Source organism: Triticum aestivum, chromosome 7A (genome assembly GCF_018294505.1).
Source record: "Triticum aestivum cultivar Chinese Spring chromosome 7A, IWGSC CS RefSeq v2.1, whole genome shotgun sequence".
Lineage (NCBI taxonomy): Eukaryota > Viridiplantae > Streptophyta > Magnoliopsida > Poales > Poaceae > Triticum > Triticum aestivum.
In genome coordinates this window covers 104468314-104484708 of record NC_057812.1, presented here as the reverse complement: position 1 = coordinate 104484708, position 16395 = coordinate 104468314, and the positions used below count along the sequence as shown (strand labels likewise).

At 46.7% G+C, this 16395-nt stretch overlaps 3 protein-coding genes across 4 annotated transcripts; 2 read left to right on the top strand and 1 right to left on the bottom strand.

The window, feature by feature from the left end:
- Positions 1-562: 562 nt before the first annotated feature.
- Positions 563-3754, top strand: LOC123150502 (protein POLAR LOCALIZATION DURING ASYMMETRIC DIVISION AND REDISTRIBUTION). Of its 2 annotated transcripts, none has more exons than XM_044570341.1 (3): positions 563-2296; positions 2422-2873; positions 2985-3754. In XM_044570341.1, the coding sequence occupies exons 1-3, from the start codon at positions 1855-1857 to the stop codon at positions 3423-3425; spliced, it is 1335 nt and encodes a 444-aa protein (XP_044426276.1). In that variant the 5' UTR covers positions 563-1854; the 3' UTR covers positions 3426-3754. The 2 variants fall into 2 exon arrangements, with proteins under 2 accessions (XP_044426276.1, XP_044426277.1); XM_044570342.1 differs by having other exon boundaries at positions 566-2296; positions 2422-2852.
- An 885-nt stretch (positions 3755-4639) lies between these two features.
- On the bottom strand, positions 4640-6660 carry LOC123152079 (uncharacterized). Its single transcript, XM_044571688.1, has 3 exons — positions 6223-6660; positions 6070-6112; positions 4640-5231 (listed from the first exon to the last, which is right to left on the bottom strand). Exons 1-3 carry the CDS (start codon positions 6481-6483, stop codon positions 5110-5112), a joined length of 426 nt encoding a protein of 141 aa, XP_044427623.1. The 5' UTR covers positions 6484-6660; the 3' UTR covers positions 4640-5109.
- Positions 6661-9954: 3294 nt separating this feature from the next.
- LOC123151742 (uncharacterized) lies at positions 9955-12953 on the top strand. The gene is made up of 3 exons (XM_044571402.1): positions 9955-10096; positions 12247-12503; positions 12674-12953. Exons 2-3 carry the CDS (start codon positions 12251-12253, stop codon positions 12706-12708), a joined length of 288 nt encoding a protein of 95 aa, XP_044427337.1. The 5' UTR covers positions 9955-10096; positions 12247-12250; the 3' UTR covers positions 12709-12953.
- Positions 12954-16395: the final 3442 nt, after the last annotated feature.

Below are 16395 nucleotides of genomic sequence, written 5' to 3'. Positions count from 1 at the left end.
AAGTGCAACACCGGGCGCCGGGCAGAGTTCGCAGACTCCGACGCCCCGCCGCTGCCTCGTGGACCCGGAGCTAGCAAATGGCCCCTGGACCGGTCGAAGACCACGACGAACACGAGCAAAGCGCCATCTCCGCCGCCTCGATGAGGAGATGGTCAAGTACGACCAGGAGTGGTCTCTCCACGAGACCACCGCCGTAACCACCTCCGTAGACGCTCATGCATACGAATATACTGGTGGAAATATACACACATTCCTATGAACTCACACACATCCTACCTTATGAGCACCTTCGGGAGACTGATCCGGCACATCATTTTGACATTGACAAAGTTGTTATAGACGTCTTCGTAATCGACAGGAACATCTACTCCCACCAAACGCAGATGATTAATTACCAACACGAGTTGCGCACTTATTACCGTGCGTCGCTCGTTCGTATGTGCAGTAGCAAGTTGATCGATACGTGGGTACTACGGCATTACGGCGTTGCTTCTGACTCGGCCGTGGAACGGAACCGGGGGAAATTTTGAAATGGAACGGTCAACCGCTGCCGCCCTTTCCCCGTTCGGAGCTGTACCGCGCCGTTCACGTATGGCTTCCCGTCGTAGATAGATCCGGTTTTTGAATTTTTCACATGGCGATCACTCCCCGGTATAAGTACTACTACGAGTCTACAACTTTCCTACTGCGTAGTAATTAGCCTTTTGAAATGGCCCAAGCAGGTACACGCTCCACGGCCGGGCGTCCCTTGATTAGTTTGAGCAGAGAGTACCGCATGGTTAGTTGCATTTTACTGATCTGAGCACAAATTACCGCTTGAACAATTTCTTTTACAGTTATGTAGCACTAGCACCTTGCATGAGCAATGGCTTTGTTCTTCTTTGCATCTTGCACAAAGCGTCCATGTGTTAGAAGTTGATAGCCTGCCGTCTCTGATCGGTGCCCCTGCTGCACTGCCTTTCCCTAATCTGGTCCGTCGGATGCTCCATCCAACGGCTGTGCGGACATAGTGCCAGGCCCAGAAATGCCCCTCCGGCAGCTCCCTGCCAGCTTCCTTTTCCAAGGCGCTGCAAGCCTGCAAAGCTGCAAGCCATGCCATGGCAGCAGCGCACTGCACTGCCATGGTAGTACTCCCACTATTCCCTCCCGCAGAAACGCAGAGCTGCACCGGGCTCAGGCCGAAAATTCCCTTCTTCCCCCCCTATTCAGCTGCTGTCACGCCGGCCTGCCCTGCCCTGCTCTGCCCGGCGCACGCACACGCGCTCTGCCGCTGCACGGCGCGTCAGTAACTCGCAGAATCACAGCTTCCATTTCAAAAGCAGAAGGTGAAAATGGAAGCGCGCCACAGTCGCCGGCGTCAGTGCATGCATGCATGCTCATACCTGCAGCTGTACCGCCTCCGCCGCCTTCACTGCGGCCCCGGCGACGCGCATGGGTTGCCCGCCCCCGCACTCAATTCCCCCGCCTGCGCTTTCAGTTAAGGTACCTCCAGTACGTGCCCGGGTCCATCCATCGCCATTAGTTTAGCTCCCCGTTGCCACGATTAATGGCGCCCCCGGCTAGCTTCCAAAGCCGATTCATTAGCTCGATCCGGCCGTGCTGCACTTAATTGGGGCTATTTTTGAATGTGCGCTGAGATTTCAGCTTGCCGCGCAGCCAGCCGGTGCTCTTTGTTCGGCCGGATATACCCTGCTCCTAGTTCTAGCCGCCTCCTATAAATATCGGGCGCCGCCGTGCATCGTGCATCGATCGACCGCGAACAATTCGAATTACCCATCTCCCGCCACGCGCACCCACCTCCCACTCCCACCTACGGGAAGCAAGCTTGTAATCGGGGTAACGAACTGACGATCGATGGCCCGTTTAGTTAGAGATGGCGGTCGTGGACGCGGAGTGGCGGCTCTGGAGGAAACGGCGCCGCCACTGCCTCTGCCTCCGCCGCCGCGCCTGGCGTCGGCGGCGCTGTCTTCCTCGTCACCGGCGTCCATCCGTGCGCTCCTGTCGAGGACCGGTGGCGGGGCGGACTGCCAGCAGTCGCCGCGGTCGCTGCTGTCGCGCATCCTGCTGCGCGGCGGCGATCATAACGGCGGGAACGGAGGAGGGTCGTTCGGGTGCCGGGTCAGGCTGCCCCGGCGGTACGGTAGTAGCAGCTCGTCCGTCGGCGAAAGTAACAGGGAGGAGAGGAAGGACGACGGCGCCGCCTCCGAGCAGTCGGCGGACGACGTCGGCTCCACCAGGGTCAAGGTCGTGCAGCGTGCGCCGGAGCTGCCCATGGACACGCCCCGGAGCTCTCTAGGTAATTGCTAACTCTCGCAATGCGGCCGCACTGATCGTCTACAACTCGTAGCGATTAGATGATGATGTTGATGTTGATGTTGATCGGAACTTGTGAATGATCGTTGGACTTGCGCATGCATGCAGGCAGGAAGAAACCGGAGGAGGAGGTGATGTCCATGAACCTTGGCCTGGGCGCGAGCCTGGTGCTGCTGCTCTCCAAGAGCGCGGTGGAGCTGAACAAGATGGTGGAGCTCCGCGCACAGATGGAGGCGCTCGTGTCGGAGATCCGGCACGAGACCGTCGGGAAGGAGAAGCAAGGCGGCTCTGCTCCTGCCTATGCTCCGGCCGCGTCGTCCTCCTCCTCCCAGGAGTCCACCGTGATCAAGGACCCCATCGCTCGCGCCGAGGACGCGCTGTCCGACAACTGCTCCGGCGCCCGGACCGCTGATCGCCGCCAGCTTTCGGCCGCCGTCGTAGCGATGGACCATAACAAGATGGAGGCCGAGCTACAGGTCGAGCTGAGCCGCATGCAGGCGCAGCAACGCGCCATGCACGCGCCCATGCGAGGGCTCGAGGCACGTAACGTAACGCACGTAGTACGATCGAGTGTACCTCACGCATATCTTGAGTAGCACGTACTCCATGCATGCATGCATCCCGTTCCCACGCGCGTTTGCTGATGATGCACGCGTCTTCTCTTTTGGCAGCTGCCGCCGCTGCAGGTGAAGACGACGAGGAGCGCGCACGTGTCCGTCGCGACGACGTCGAGGAGCTGCGTCGTCGACCACGCGGCGCAAGTGAACGCCGACGAGGAGGAAGAGGATCAGCACGAGGAGGACTACGAAGAGGACGAGGAGGAGGAGGAGGATGAGGACGACGACGACGGTGGGGAGGTGGTGGACCGCGACAGGAGCCCCCCGCACGGCGGCGTGTCGGCGCGCGCGCTGGAGCGGCGGCTGCACGAGCTGCTGCAGCGGCGGCAGCAGGACCGCATCGTGGAGCTGGAGGCGGCGCTGGACGGCGCGCAGCGGCGGCTCCAGGAGCGGGAGCGCGAGGTGGTGTGGTGGCGCGACGCCGCCAAGCTCGTCTCCCACCGCCGCGACGAGTCCCGCCGCCTCCGGTGCACCGCCTCCGAGGCAGTCCGATAAGCACACGCACACGCGTGTGTCAGTTCTGGGTTCACGTGTGCGTGGCAGCTCGCTCGCTAGTAGCTAGTAATGGCGGGTCAGCCGCCATGTCAGGGTGGGCAGTTGGGGTTTGTGGCGGGAGAGGCGAGGTCTTGGGATCACGCTGCGCGGATGAGGCGGTGTTAATAACAGCTCCCGATGGAGCTCGGTTTGGCGCGCAAGCGCGCGCTCAGAGATGGCGGGAAGGGATGTAGGGGGCGTGTTTTGGCGGGAAAGGCGTGTGTGGTCTGCACTGTAATAAAAGTTTTGTTTCAGCTGTCCTGCTGCCCGATTGATTGCTTGTTTTGTTCTGCTTCCAGAAAAATTCTGCGAGGGAAAGAGAAACCGGGGCCAAGTTTCTGAATTCGGTCTGAGCTCTGCTCTGATTTTCCAAATTCTGCGAGGGAAAAAGAACCGGGGCCAGGTTTCTGAATTTGGTCTGAGCTCTGTTGTGCTCTGATTCCAAATTCTGCGAGGGAAAAAAGAACTGGACCTGGTTTCAGAATTCGGTCTGAAGTCTGAACTCTGTTCTGATATTCCAAAATCTGGGAGGGCAAATGGGTAGGGACCAGGTACTAGCGTAGTACATTATCTTGAGCAGCAACCGTCCGATTCTGATGGAATTTACTGGGGGCTGCGGCTCAGCAGAGGCATTCATTGGGCGGCAAAATGGCAAAGCCGACGGGGAGGGCGTTAGAAAAACTGACAGACGCAGCAGTAACAGTGGTAAGAAATAGAAGGAGGAGAAGCTGCTCTTCCCAGTGCTTGCACCCCCTTCATCATAGTTCATACTGATCCTCAAAAAAAAAAGTTTAACCCCTAGCAATGAAAAACAGCTGGGACGAGCGGCTTCTCTTGATCGCTAATCTATGCCCTGTTGTGATTTGTGTTGGTGTTCACCACTCGCTGGCCATCGATGTTGCTTACCAAGCGAGGTTCAGAGTTATAGATGGTTCAGGTCTTGGCTGAATTCTCAAGAGTTATATCAACGTTTCCCAGAGTCAAAGTGATGGAATTCCTTGCTAGAGCTCACATGAAGTGTCATTTTTTCTATGGGCAATACCTGGGTATGGTATACCAGGCAAATGGTCCGCGATAAAAATGATTTTTTTTCGAGCTCAAGAACCGGAAACTCTTGTGTATCGCACTAGGTAATCATCAATCTACAATCACAGTGGATGAAAAACAGAAAGGTGTTACACAAAGCAAGAGAAAACTTTTATTACACGGGATCATAATTTGCATTCTAGGAACGCAGTGTCCTCGGCTTCGATGGCGAGAATCACCTTATGATCGATTCTCATTGTTGGTGAAGCGCTTGCTTCTGATGGAAATGAGGCATTGCAAAAAGAAAAAACCAAAAAAAAAAAATTGACGCTACATCATCTTTAGCTTCAGTAACAAGCATGGAGGCCACGACAACCTGGCCTCACGCCCGCGCTAAAACCCTTTCACCTATGTTTAACCCCTTGCAGAGACATTGCTGAGCCAGTTTAGTAATGGAATGAATTGTTCCGGGTCAAAAAAAAAACACTTGCAGAGACAAAGGAGAATTATGAAATGATGGAGATGGTAGATCAGTCAACCTTCTGAATAGTTTCAGCACTAAGCTTCTACAGGGACCAGTTTTGCCACCTGCTAAATAAATATCTAGCCGGGTAACTGACTAAGCAGCGGTGACGGCTGGCGGCTCTGCTCCAGGGATATCTTGCAACGACGCCTTTATGTACTTCCAACCACGTTTGTTAACCCCGCTGATTCTTATCGGAGCATCGGCTGCTTGCACGCCTGCAGGAGAAACATACAGATACACCTTAGATCAACCAAAATGAGGAATCTGGCAAACATAATCCTGACATCGGTTAGCAACTTCATGTATTTCATTTTATACGCGTGTGGCAGGTTTCTACATATTTGAGAACAAGGGTATTGCTTTCTGACTCAGTAAATCTTGGTTGTGCCAGGATTCTTCTACATTAAGCGTATGTCCTAACAGTTTTGTTGAAGACCAACAACAGTAACCATGCTGTGACTTTTGCAAACAGCAGGGAAAACATGATCTATCTTGGTCCAGACATAAGAAAAAGAAGTAATAACTTGGGGTAACTGGGGCAGCAAATAACTGAATGTTTTGACATGGCCTAGTGATGCAATTGATACAGCGGTTAAACCTGGTAAATAGCTGTTGCATGTCCTAGCTTCTTTTTTCTTTTCTTTCTGGGATAAAGACATTGCAATGTCCTAGAAAATGTACCATACGCCACAGTATGAATTGCTAGGAAACTTCAGTTACACTGCATATCGACATGAAGTATTTGACAGAGGAAACATATTGATTGCCTTACCTAAAGGCTTTCCACCATGAAAAATATCAAACACGAATTAGCCAGGACACTATAAACCATTATGACAAAGCTACCGAAATCAGACAGATTCTAGCACAACCAAATTAATCTGAGAGCAACAATCTGCAACGAAAACCGAAACAGAGCCTGGTGCACACGATGCAATCTCCATCCAAGGGGGGCCATTCATGTTCTACTATTCGACACACCCTATCAGTTCTCTTACACTCCACCAACCCACTAAATTAACGGACAGTAAGCAGGGGGGTGCGAGGACTCACCGGCCTTGTGCCGAATCCCCCACGCCTTCCCGTGGCGGCCATCCTGCATCAGCACATACAGAGATCACGAAACCACAGTGAAGGCGCGGAGATGAAAACAAGAGATCAATTTTCTCCTCCGCAGAGATTGTTATAGATGGCGGCGATGGTGACCTTGTAGAGGTTGATCTTGGTGATCTGGTAGGAGACGTCGCGCCAGGTGGTCTTGGCAACCCTGTAGCCGACGCCCCAGTCCGGCAGGAACTGCGCCACGTCGAACAGGTTCTTCTTCTTGTTCCTCCTCGCCTTGGCCGCCGCCTCTCCCTCTGCCGCCGCGGCCGGCGTGGTGGCGCTGGTGCTCAGGGCCCTCGCGGTTGTCGGCGGCGCGAGCCCGATGGACCGTCGGAGAAGGCCGCCCGCGGCCCTCTGCGCCATGGCCGTCCGGAGTGGCCTCGAGGGGTAGCGGGTGGAGGAGGAGGCGAGCTCCCGCGGGTGGAGCGTGGACGGCAGACGCGGCGGCGGCGGCCGGCCGGGAGTAGCTAGGGTTTCCCGTGGAGCTTGCCGGCTGACTTCGGCTGATCTGGGCCGCTCACTACGCTGTAGTGGTTTGCAAAGAACGGTACGTGGGCACTCCAAATTTAGAGAAGAGTCGATAATACTAGCACACATGCCCGTGCGTTGTAACACGAGAGAAAAAAATGATGTGATTTATTTTAAAATTAAGGTCAATTGTCATGAATCAAGTTAGCTGAATTGGGGATAAATTTGATAATGATGTTTGGACATGGGACATGGTTTCTTGTCATCGGGTGGACAAACATATTTTTAGATCACTAGCAAAAGAGCCCGTGCATTATAAAGGAAGAAAAAATAACACGCGCTCTTAACCCAATAACAATACTCAAGATCACAAATAGGTCTATGTCCTTTATTTTAGCAAGGCTTGGCATTTGTGTTGCCGCTTATCCTCCTTCTCACCCTCGCTGGCGTTGGCCTCGGTTTTCACATAAAGCAATACGTGTTTGAATACGGTTAATCCTAAGGTGTGTCTCTCCCTCTCTGCCTCTTTCTCTCCAGAAATCTGTTATTTTTTCCATTTAAGGTTTTCTAGAGGTGTGCATGTGTAGTTATCGATGTTTTTTCCCGTCTCTATATGGTTTTAGTGGGTGTTTATATGTAATCTGAATCGCCACCGATACAAAACAAAAATAGACCGTGTGCTATAGATTATAAGTTTGCTTTCGAAATAATATTTCAAAAATATTTAACAGGTAAAAATAACAATATATTCAGATTATACACATTTTTAATCAAATTTTATATATAACATGTTAAAATAGGAGTTACGGTTTAAAATATATGAATAATTTAAGAAAGCATTTATTTGACTTAAATATCTTCCAAAATAATTTTTAAAAAGATTTAGTAGGTAAAAATAATATATTTATTCGTATTATACACATTTTTCTAATCAAATTTCATATATAACATGTTAAAATCAAAATTACGATTTAAAAGATATGGATAATTCAGAAAAGCATTTGTTTAATTTAAATATGATCCGCGGGTGAATTATCTGGAAAGTCTGAGGGTTTCTGAAAAAAAATATAAAATAACGATTCGGTTGTGACTTAAGTGTGTATTGCCGGTTAATTTACATAAAATATAAGGGGTTTTATGTAAAATTGTGTGACGGACCGCCACAAGCACTAGGCCGGGCCTAGTGACTAGCTCAATGGTACAATCCTAGTGATGACATGCATAGACATGATGAAGGGACATTTACGCGGAGATGGAGAACATTAGAGATGATGACCGAGGTAGCCGTCTACGAGATGCCAACATCCCCACTCATATGATTGTCAAAACAAATAAATGAATGTTCAAACCTCGATCAAATGAGATTTCTCAAGTTCCAACCGATCAAACTTAGTGGATTATTAGAACCTCAAGATCCCCCGTTCATTTATCTTGGGTGTAAAGTATTGTTTTGTCAAATATATAAGAGGCTCGACCATTGCAACCATAAGAAACCCATTAACTTTTGCTATGATGTGGGGAAAAAAACATGTATATAAGTAGTACACATGGCCGCATTTTCTTCTTAATTTTCACGTGTTACCCATTCACATGCAATGTTGATTTTATTGGTGTCGTTTCAATTCACCCGGATGTTTTGAAAAGACAATATGACCACATTTCTGTGAAATGAGGACCGCATTTTCCAACTTGAATGATCGTGATGGCATGAAGTAGAGAGCAATTCACCTTTTGTTAACTAACTTACGTAAAAGAACGTCGTTTTTGGGAACTATAGTAACTTTTTTTGGACAACTCAATAAAATGCGCCATAATAGCTTTCACTTAAGAAAAAAACTTTGCTTAGAGGAGCATTGATACTGGGCAAGATATTTTCTAGGATCGGTCTAGCGAGCGGCCGGCTGCTCGCTACACTTTGCGGGCGGCCGGCCTAAAATTGTAAGTTTTGGTCCCTAATAATCTATAAATAGCAATTATCTAGTGTGTATTTTTTTGTCAGTTAGTAGATGTTTTTGTTAGCATTAAATGTGTACAACAAATGCGTACAGACTAGTCTGTGAAACACATTTATTTTCGCCTCTTAAATATTTAAAAAGTCATATCTTTTAAACCACACGTTGAAATTCAGATCCGTTTTCACCTTTGGATTCATCGTGACGAGATCTTCGAAACTAGATTCCACATGGGTATGTTTCGACGAATTTTGTTGATGCCAACTTTGGTGCTATATGGTGCAACTAAAGTATTGCATTGTGCAACTAGAATACATTGCCGCGCCAACTGAGTATATGTGTGTGTAACTAGTCCTGCCAACTAAATATCAATGCGTGTGCAACTAGTGTCCTGCCAACTAAACATCAATGTGTGTGCAACCAGACTATATTACAAGCCAACTAAGCATATGTGTGTGCAACTAGTCTTCCTGCCAACTAAACATCAATGTGTGTGCAACTAGACTACATTACAAGCCAATTAAACATCAATATGTGTGCAACTAGACTACATTACAAGCTATGACAACTCATATGCGACTATGCGGACCAGATTGTGCAACTCTGTGGCCATGCATGTGCCAACTAGGACTACTATGTATGCAACTACAAATACTGTGGATGCAGCTCCAAAAAACTGGGTTTGAAAAAAATTGCACCATGCAGTACTAAACTTGCACAAAGCAGTACTGAAGTTGCACAATACAGCGCCAAAGTTGGCATTAAAAAAATTTCGTCGAAACATACTCATGGGGGATCTAGTTTCAAAGATCTCTTCGCAAAAAATTCAACAGTGAAAACGGATCTGAATTCCGATGCGCAGTTTAAAAGATATGGCTTTTTAAAAATTCGAAAAACCAAAATAATTATACGTGAAGTTGTTTCTTTTAAATTAGACTAACTAGTGTGAACACATTAAATACTGATAATGACATGCACTAACAGACAAAAATACAACTCATGGATGGTAAGAAAGCCCAGCCGCTCGTTCTCTCCAGTTAGGGCATCCCCAACAGGTTGTATGTTAGTCTTGGTAGTAAAATGTCCATGTCATCAACCAACAAGCTATCATACAACTATTCTAATGGGTTGCATGTAAGCTATCCAATAGATGGTGAGACAATAAATGTGATTGCTCTATATTTCACTTCGGAGCTTGTGCAAAGGTTGTTGGTTAATCTACATACAACTTTGCTCTTTCTCCACATTTAATACATGTCACGTCATCACTATGTTCTAGGTGACAAATTTATCAACACCCATCTCACGACTGTTGGAGATGCCCTTAGCACGCGGCCATTTTTTAGATTTTGGGTATTTTCTATTCTTCTCATAGTTTCCTTGGGCCCATTCAATACCTCTCCAATTCTCCCCTCAAGCCCAGTAATCAGCCCGTCACTACATTCTCCCTCAAACAGATCCCCTTCTGTTCTCACCTCGCAGCGCCGCACCACGGAATCACGCCGGCCGGCGAGCACCACCGGCATCCAGGCGGCGGCTAACGGCAAGCGGCGAACGTAGGTAAGCTCTTCCCCCTCCGTTCCAGTCCCCAGTCGCTGAATCCATTCGCCCGCTCGAAGAAAAAAGAAACGTCTCGTCCCCAGCCTCTCAGGCCGGCGAGCCGAGCGGAGCGCTGTCTTAGACAACCCGTCCGTTAGTCTCCGGCGACTCGTCCGTCTCGTCCTCCTCCTCCTGTGTGTGTCGTCGTACCCGGCGACGCCTCCTCCTGCGGCAGCATCCACTATTCCTCTTCCTTCTTCCACGAGGCCACGACGGCATGATTTTTTAGGGTTAGGGCATTTCACCCATGGCGTGCCTCCCGTGCAGGGCGCAGGCCTCCGCCTCATCCAGAGTTGATTTAGCAGAGAACAAGGTCGATCAATTTGTTCCTCGTGCTTTGTTTTCTGAATTTGTCTTTCGACCTGAATTTTGTCATACATCTCACAATGTGAGTCTGATGGAGTGTTTTTTTTTCCCGAAGGTTATCTGAGAAAATGTTTGTTAGTTGGAGACCAGTGCGTGTATAGGGTATGTTGTATATCAGTATATGGCCCCGTGTTCCATTTGACTGCTGCTGGCAAATCAAAGAGAAACATATCATGGAAGAGAGATAACTTTTGTTTGGGAAACTCAAGGAGAAATGAAATTAATTAAGTTGATGTGGTAGTATCCTCAGACTGTGCATCTTGGATTGTTGATTAATTACTTGTCCTGGAGACTGCTGCACTTTGTATCTTCTTGGTTCCTTACTGATTCTGCTAGATGACCTAGCAGGGGAGCTTTGTAATCGTTAAATTAGAAGAGCTAGTCTGAACTTGTTTGCTGCGGCATTTTGATGAAAAGCCATCCTTACTTTTATTTATTTATTCATTTTGTGCTTCTGCTTCGGTTTGTTTTAGTTTTAGTCTTTAGAAGTCCTATGCTATGTAGTCACTAACATCACCGGAAAATTATCAGGAATACCCATCATTATTTTCTGGATCAAGCATATCATCAGCTACATCACCACCTTCAGATTGAGTTTTATGAGACCACTAGCTGCCTGCTGCTGGTGGTCCTTTTTTTGAGAAAAAATAGCAGTCCTTAATTCGTTATGCTCATGCATTTAGGAAGAAGGAATTGTCTTCAAATTTTTTCTAAAACTCTGAATTGGTAGCTTTGTAGCTGCTAGAATGGCAGCCCTGTAGTGGTGCTCTTGTATTTCCATTTTCACCTGTGCAAAGACTACAGTTAAGTAGTTGACAGTTATCTTTGTGATGATGATTACTTGATAAAACTGCAAAGATTAATTTACTAAACTATGTCTGTTATATATCTGTACGTTGGACGGCATCCATCACTAGGACTAGTTGATGAAATCTTGCTTGTAGAGTTTAGAGAGTAAACTCTTTTCTTTTCGTCTGTCTCCATTCTGTTACCATGTGACCACAGGCTTAAAATAATGGAGCATGGAATTCTTGTTGTTGGTATGGACTCTAAACATGCAAGCGTCAAACATCATGACTCTTGATACTTGCCCTATATTTCATCTTCTTAAGGTTAACAATATGTTTTTTTGTAAGGTGCATAGCATTTGGAAGGACGAGAACTTGCTCGCATTTTCCCCCTTGTGCAAAGAATTTGATTGGAATGCAGCTCTGCATCTTTATAGCATATATTCAGGAAAACAGAAGGCATCTGAGTGGCAGAATGGTTCATTAATCCTTGGTAGTGTTTTGCTCTGTTCCTGGATAGGACAGCTGCACACAGGAGTAGAGGGGTATTTTCATCATTTCGTTTATTTACCCCTGGGATAGGATAATCATTGGATGTCCTAAAGATCTAAAGGATGTGTCTTACTGTCTTGTAGTTCTTGTCACCTGCGTTTTTTTGGCTTCTGCAGATCATAAGAAATCACAATTTTCAACTACCTAAAAGCATGTTAATTTATTTTTGAGTACATGTGATAATTTGGTTGTATCGGTATGTCTAGTGCAACTGGCAAAGGCTAACCCAACTCTAATCTACCAGACTACCACTGTACTTGTGTGAGCTAAAAGAGCTTTTGCTCCGTTGTTTATACTCTTCACGAATCTAAATGGAACAACATGGTATTAATGGCTGTGATTTGAGTGTCTTCGATATGCTATATGGATATCGATTCTGATTAGCATTTACGTATAGGCAGTTTCATGATGGGTACTGAGGACTCTAAAGATATGCTGAAGAATGCGGACTGGAAAACAGTGAGTGGTCCAGTGATTACTGAGTCAAGCCAGCCAATTGTTAAGAAGCGTCTTCCAAAGAAAATCAGACAAGTCCCCGAGTGTTACTTTCTGCCCCGGCGATCTCTACCTTCTGCATTGGCAATCTATGGTGCTGTTTGTGCCGCTGGAGTTGGTGCAGGAATGTTGCTTGAGGTTTGGATAAACAAAAAGATCAAAGGTATAATCCTGCATTTCATGGCCGAACCTTGGAGGAATCACTTAGCATTTGAAAACCACTCGATCTTGAAATTTGAGATGACTGTGCCGTGGAAATCATGCATATCTATTTGCTTCATCGATTCTGTTTTACTCATCATCCTTTTACTTTTTGTTGATTGCTGCATACAGAGGATGGTGGCGTTGTCTGGGAGATGGGCAAATGATGCTCATGCACCTTGAGTTGGTAACAATCTGTTTTGGGATACCCACTCGGCTTCAGTTATGCTGCTTAAGCTATACCGCAGAAATAAGCGTAGATTTGTTGTTTCAGACTATCTGTTGAGATTGTGACAAAAGTAAAGAATGTTTTCCTGTGTATTTGTCACAACCTTGCCCCTGTGTTTCTGACTTGGTTGTACAAGCTGTGTGATGCTTCAAACTTTATACTTAGGAGATGTTTGGTGATCCACTAGCTCCGCCAAATTTGAGGATCTGCAGAGCAGCTATTCCCCCGCTCCGGGATTTTTAACTTGCGCTCCGCCAGCTCCCGGAGCGAGAGTGTGGAGCGGAGGAGGGCCGAACAGGCCCTTAGGCAAGCAAGCTGAAAACTAGTCATCAACGCATCTGTAGTTGTCATTTGTAGGCATTACTAGTACTGCACTGGTAAGAATAACCTGAAACTTTGTTCGAAGGTAGTTGCACGTTGTGATCAAAATACTAGTATGGCATGGTTAATCTATTTCTAAGTCTGCATTCTCCATTTATTTAGTTTATATCATGATGAAGTCGACAGAAATTGCGCCCTCCCTATAATATTGGCAGCAGAAGGTGTTTGGTGATCAATAAAGGCAACAATATAATACAGAAAATTTCGAAGTAGTGCTATGCCATATACAGTTAGTTGGCCTATGCTGTACTGGATAGAAATTCGAATGCCCCAAAAGACAGATGCTTACTCATTTGCGGATTCAACTATGAGCCCGGGCTCATCTGCACCTGATGAACTTACAAGAATTGCTGAAAATAAATAAAAAAAACTGATTTTTTAATGCAACATTTTAAGTGTGCCAGTTGTGTGCAAAATTTCGTGTGTAAATAACATTCGAGGAACTCATGGCAAAAAAAGACAAAATGAGCTCTGAACAGTGTTTTCAAATTTTTCTCAAATGCCTGAAATTTGTCTTTTTGCTGAGAGCTACTAAAATATCCAAACCCCAAGAAATTTGCCACAGGCATCACACACATAGCATCTTGCATTTATCAGATTTTTTGTATTTTTTTTGCTATTTTAAACGATTTTACTGGGAGCATCTGCACCTGAGAACCAAAACGACACATCCATCTTTCTCATTATGCAACCTTTCTGACAAACGGCCTAACTCCAAGCGTCTAATTTCTTTATTATCAGTAGGAAAATGTTGGTTGGGTGGCATCCTTGTTCCGCTTGGGCAGTGAGTGCGTTGGCTTGGTCGACGCATCCCAGAGGAGGGGGAGGGGGGGGGTCTGACTTTGTGTCGGGGCAGCGGCCCCGGACATGTTGGTGCGACTGCCATGGTCTATGGGTGGTTGCCTTGTGTTGCTTGGGTTGCGGTTGGCTAGATCATGTGGCGTCACAACTTGAGGGCAAGTGGTGGCATGTCGGGGTGTCTGTCTCTGAAGGTGGCGTCAGTGGTCCGTGTCGGGCGCCGCGGAGCAGATGAATGTCGGAGCGCGGTGCCGAGGGTTTCGACATCTTTGAGAGCATTGATCTTGTATCGTGTGGGCAATGAGGTTGCTTTCGGCGTTGGTTCTCGACGTCACAATTTGCGTAGGCTATGTGGAGTGCCTACTTCTTGACCTTTCCAGTCAGTTCTAGGTCTGCTCCTCCCATAGCAGATATAACTTCTTCTCCTTGTCAGTGATGGAAGGCCAACCGGTATGGTGGAGCGGGTCCCCCATTGGTTTGTGTTGGTGCGGTTGGCGCTTCTTGTTGCATTGTCATCGAGTTTGGGCTTGTCCCTTATTGGATGGAGGTGTCGAGTGGGCTTGGCCCCGAGGGTGTATTCCGTTTTGCCTAGTTTTTCCTAATTAACCGGGCGACAAATCTTCCTTTTTATTGATGAAACGGGCAAACATTTGCCTTGTTTAAGAAAAAAGGAAGTTGGAAAGCATTCGAGAAACTTGTGATCAGTTTGTTTTACTAAAAAAAAAAAACTCACATGAGACTGTCCTCATTCCCACCTTTCAGAAAGTGTTTTGCAGTCTCCTGTCCTCTTCGTTTCCGGTACTACACTTCTCTGAAGCGTTGCTTTGTTTCTGCTGAATGCTAATACGCCCGATATCTTTTATCAGACAAAGCCAAAGTCTGGCCTTTCTCTATGGGCGCACTTGCAAAAATATAGAAATCCAACGTTCTAGCATTTTTCATCCAAGAAGGGACTACACAACAGGGCACCACTTTTCCAACTTTGGTCACATTCTCCAAAATGTCGTCTGTCAGTGTCCGATTTCATGTTGTATCAATAGTTAATTCAATAATAGACACGTTGTTCCCTCAAAATAAAATAAAATAATAGGCATCTTGTATTCAGAAGCTCTTTCTTGTTTTTTTTGAACGGTGAAGCTCTTTCTTGTGATTGTGACCGGGTAAGTAGAAAGGAATATTGTACTCCTACAAGAGATTGACGATCAAAATTCAAAACCGAATGTCCTATATTTTGTAACACAGGGAGTAGCTTGTAGTTTGTCCGAAAGTGATGTTCTAATCCCGAGCTCGCATAGGACAGGATGTCCAAGGATTTATTCCTCCATATTGCCAACTGTGTGAAGGCGCATGATTGATTCTTCCAGTGGAGAATGAATTGTACCGTAGATCTTGGTCACAACACTATTCAGAAGGTGACTTCGGCATTGCGCATGATTGCATATGGTATTCATGTTGATTTGGTTGATGACCATTGGAAATGAGTGTGGCCAAGATTAAGATTACTTCTTTTATGAATCCACGGGAAAGGTGGTGCGTCCAATTAGAAGGGAAGACCGCGTCTGATGCTTTTTTCAAGTTCACTATGAGATTCGAGATGCGCATACTCACGAAGATATTCCAAGAGATCTCGTTGAGGAGTGGTGGACTTGGAATGGGAAACAAAAGGAGCACTAGTTGTATTTCATGTCATTTGTGATGAACTTTATGCTATGTGTGATAATTTTTTTTGTTGAATTTGAGCTTATCGATTGATGAACTATGTAATAATTAGTAATATTTGTGTTTTATTTGTTCCAGATTCATTTGACATGGGTTTTAGTTACTCCCTCCGTCTCATAATATAAGAGCGTTTTTGACACCAGTGTAGTGTCAAAACGCTCTTATGTTATGAAACGGAGGGAGTATCATATTGTGGTTTGTTTCAGTATGCAATTATTATGGAGTAAAAGAGAAAAAGGACAACAAATTTGGAGCACCAGTTTTACATCGTCTGTTTTTTTTTTTGCGAGGTTTTTTCATCGCCTGTTGAAGATGCTCTAACATGGCTGGTCTCAATCCCGGCAGCAAACAAAACATGTCTGATCTCAAGGAATTGCAAGTGGACACGTATGGTCCCAGCTCCGGACACAGAGGGGCCTAAACAAATGGATTGGCCATCAATGTTGCGATCAACAGATTTGATCAGCAGTTAATGCGTGGTGCCTAAACAAAGCCTCCCCGCACGTCCATCACCTTGGATCTTCAGCTCTGTTCTGCATGCCGGAGGAGGAATGTATCAAGCAGTTAATGCCACCTCGCCGCTGAGGTTGACTTGGCACCACCACCACCACCCCACTCCTTCTTTGCCCCCTTTCTTCTTCTTGCATGAATGATGATCCATCTATGTATGTATTCCACGCGTAAATTAGGGATCAGATATCAACATTTAGTCAACTGATGGCGTCAC

Bases quoted from the DNA above. Each gene is read 5' to 3' on its own strand.
- LOC123150502 (XM_044570341.1), top strand. From the start codon at position 1,855: ATGGCCCGTTTAGTTAGAGATGGCGGTCGTGGACGCGGAGTGGCGGCT. The intron at 2,297-2,421 runs GTAATTGCTAAC...GCATGCATGCAG, and splicing joins CACGCCCCGGAGCTCTCTAG to GCAGGAAGAAACCGGAGGAG. The intron at 2,874-2,984 runs GTACGATCGAGT...CTCTTTTGGCAG, and splicing joins CACGTAACGTAACGCACGTA to CTGCCGCCGCTGCAGGTGAA.
- LOC123152079 (XM_044571688.1), bottom strand. From the start codon at position 6,483: ATGGCGCAGAGGGCCGCGGGCGGCCTTCTCCGACGGTCCATCGGGCTC. The intron at 6,113-6,222 runs GTCACCATCGCC...GTGCTGATGCAG, and splicing joins CCAAGATCAACCTCTACAAG to GATGGCCGCCACGGGAAGGC. The intron at 5,232-6,069 runs GTGAGTCCTCGC...TTTCTCCTGCAG, and splicing joins GGGGATTCGGCACAAGGCCG to GCGTGCAAGCAGCCGATGCT.
- LOC123151742 (XM_044571402.1), top strand. From the start codon at position 12,251: ATGATGGGTACTGAGGACTCTAAAGATATGCTGAAGAATGCGGACTGG. The intron at 12,504-12,673 runs GTATAATCCTGC...TGCTGCATACAG, and splicing joins GATAAACAAAAAGATCAAAG to AGGATGGTGGCGTTGTCTGG.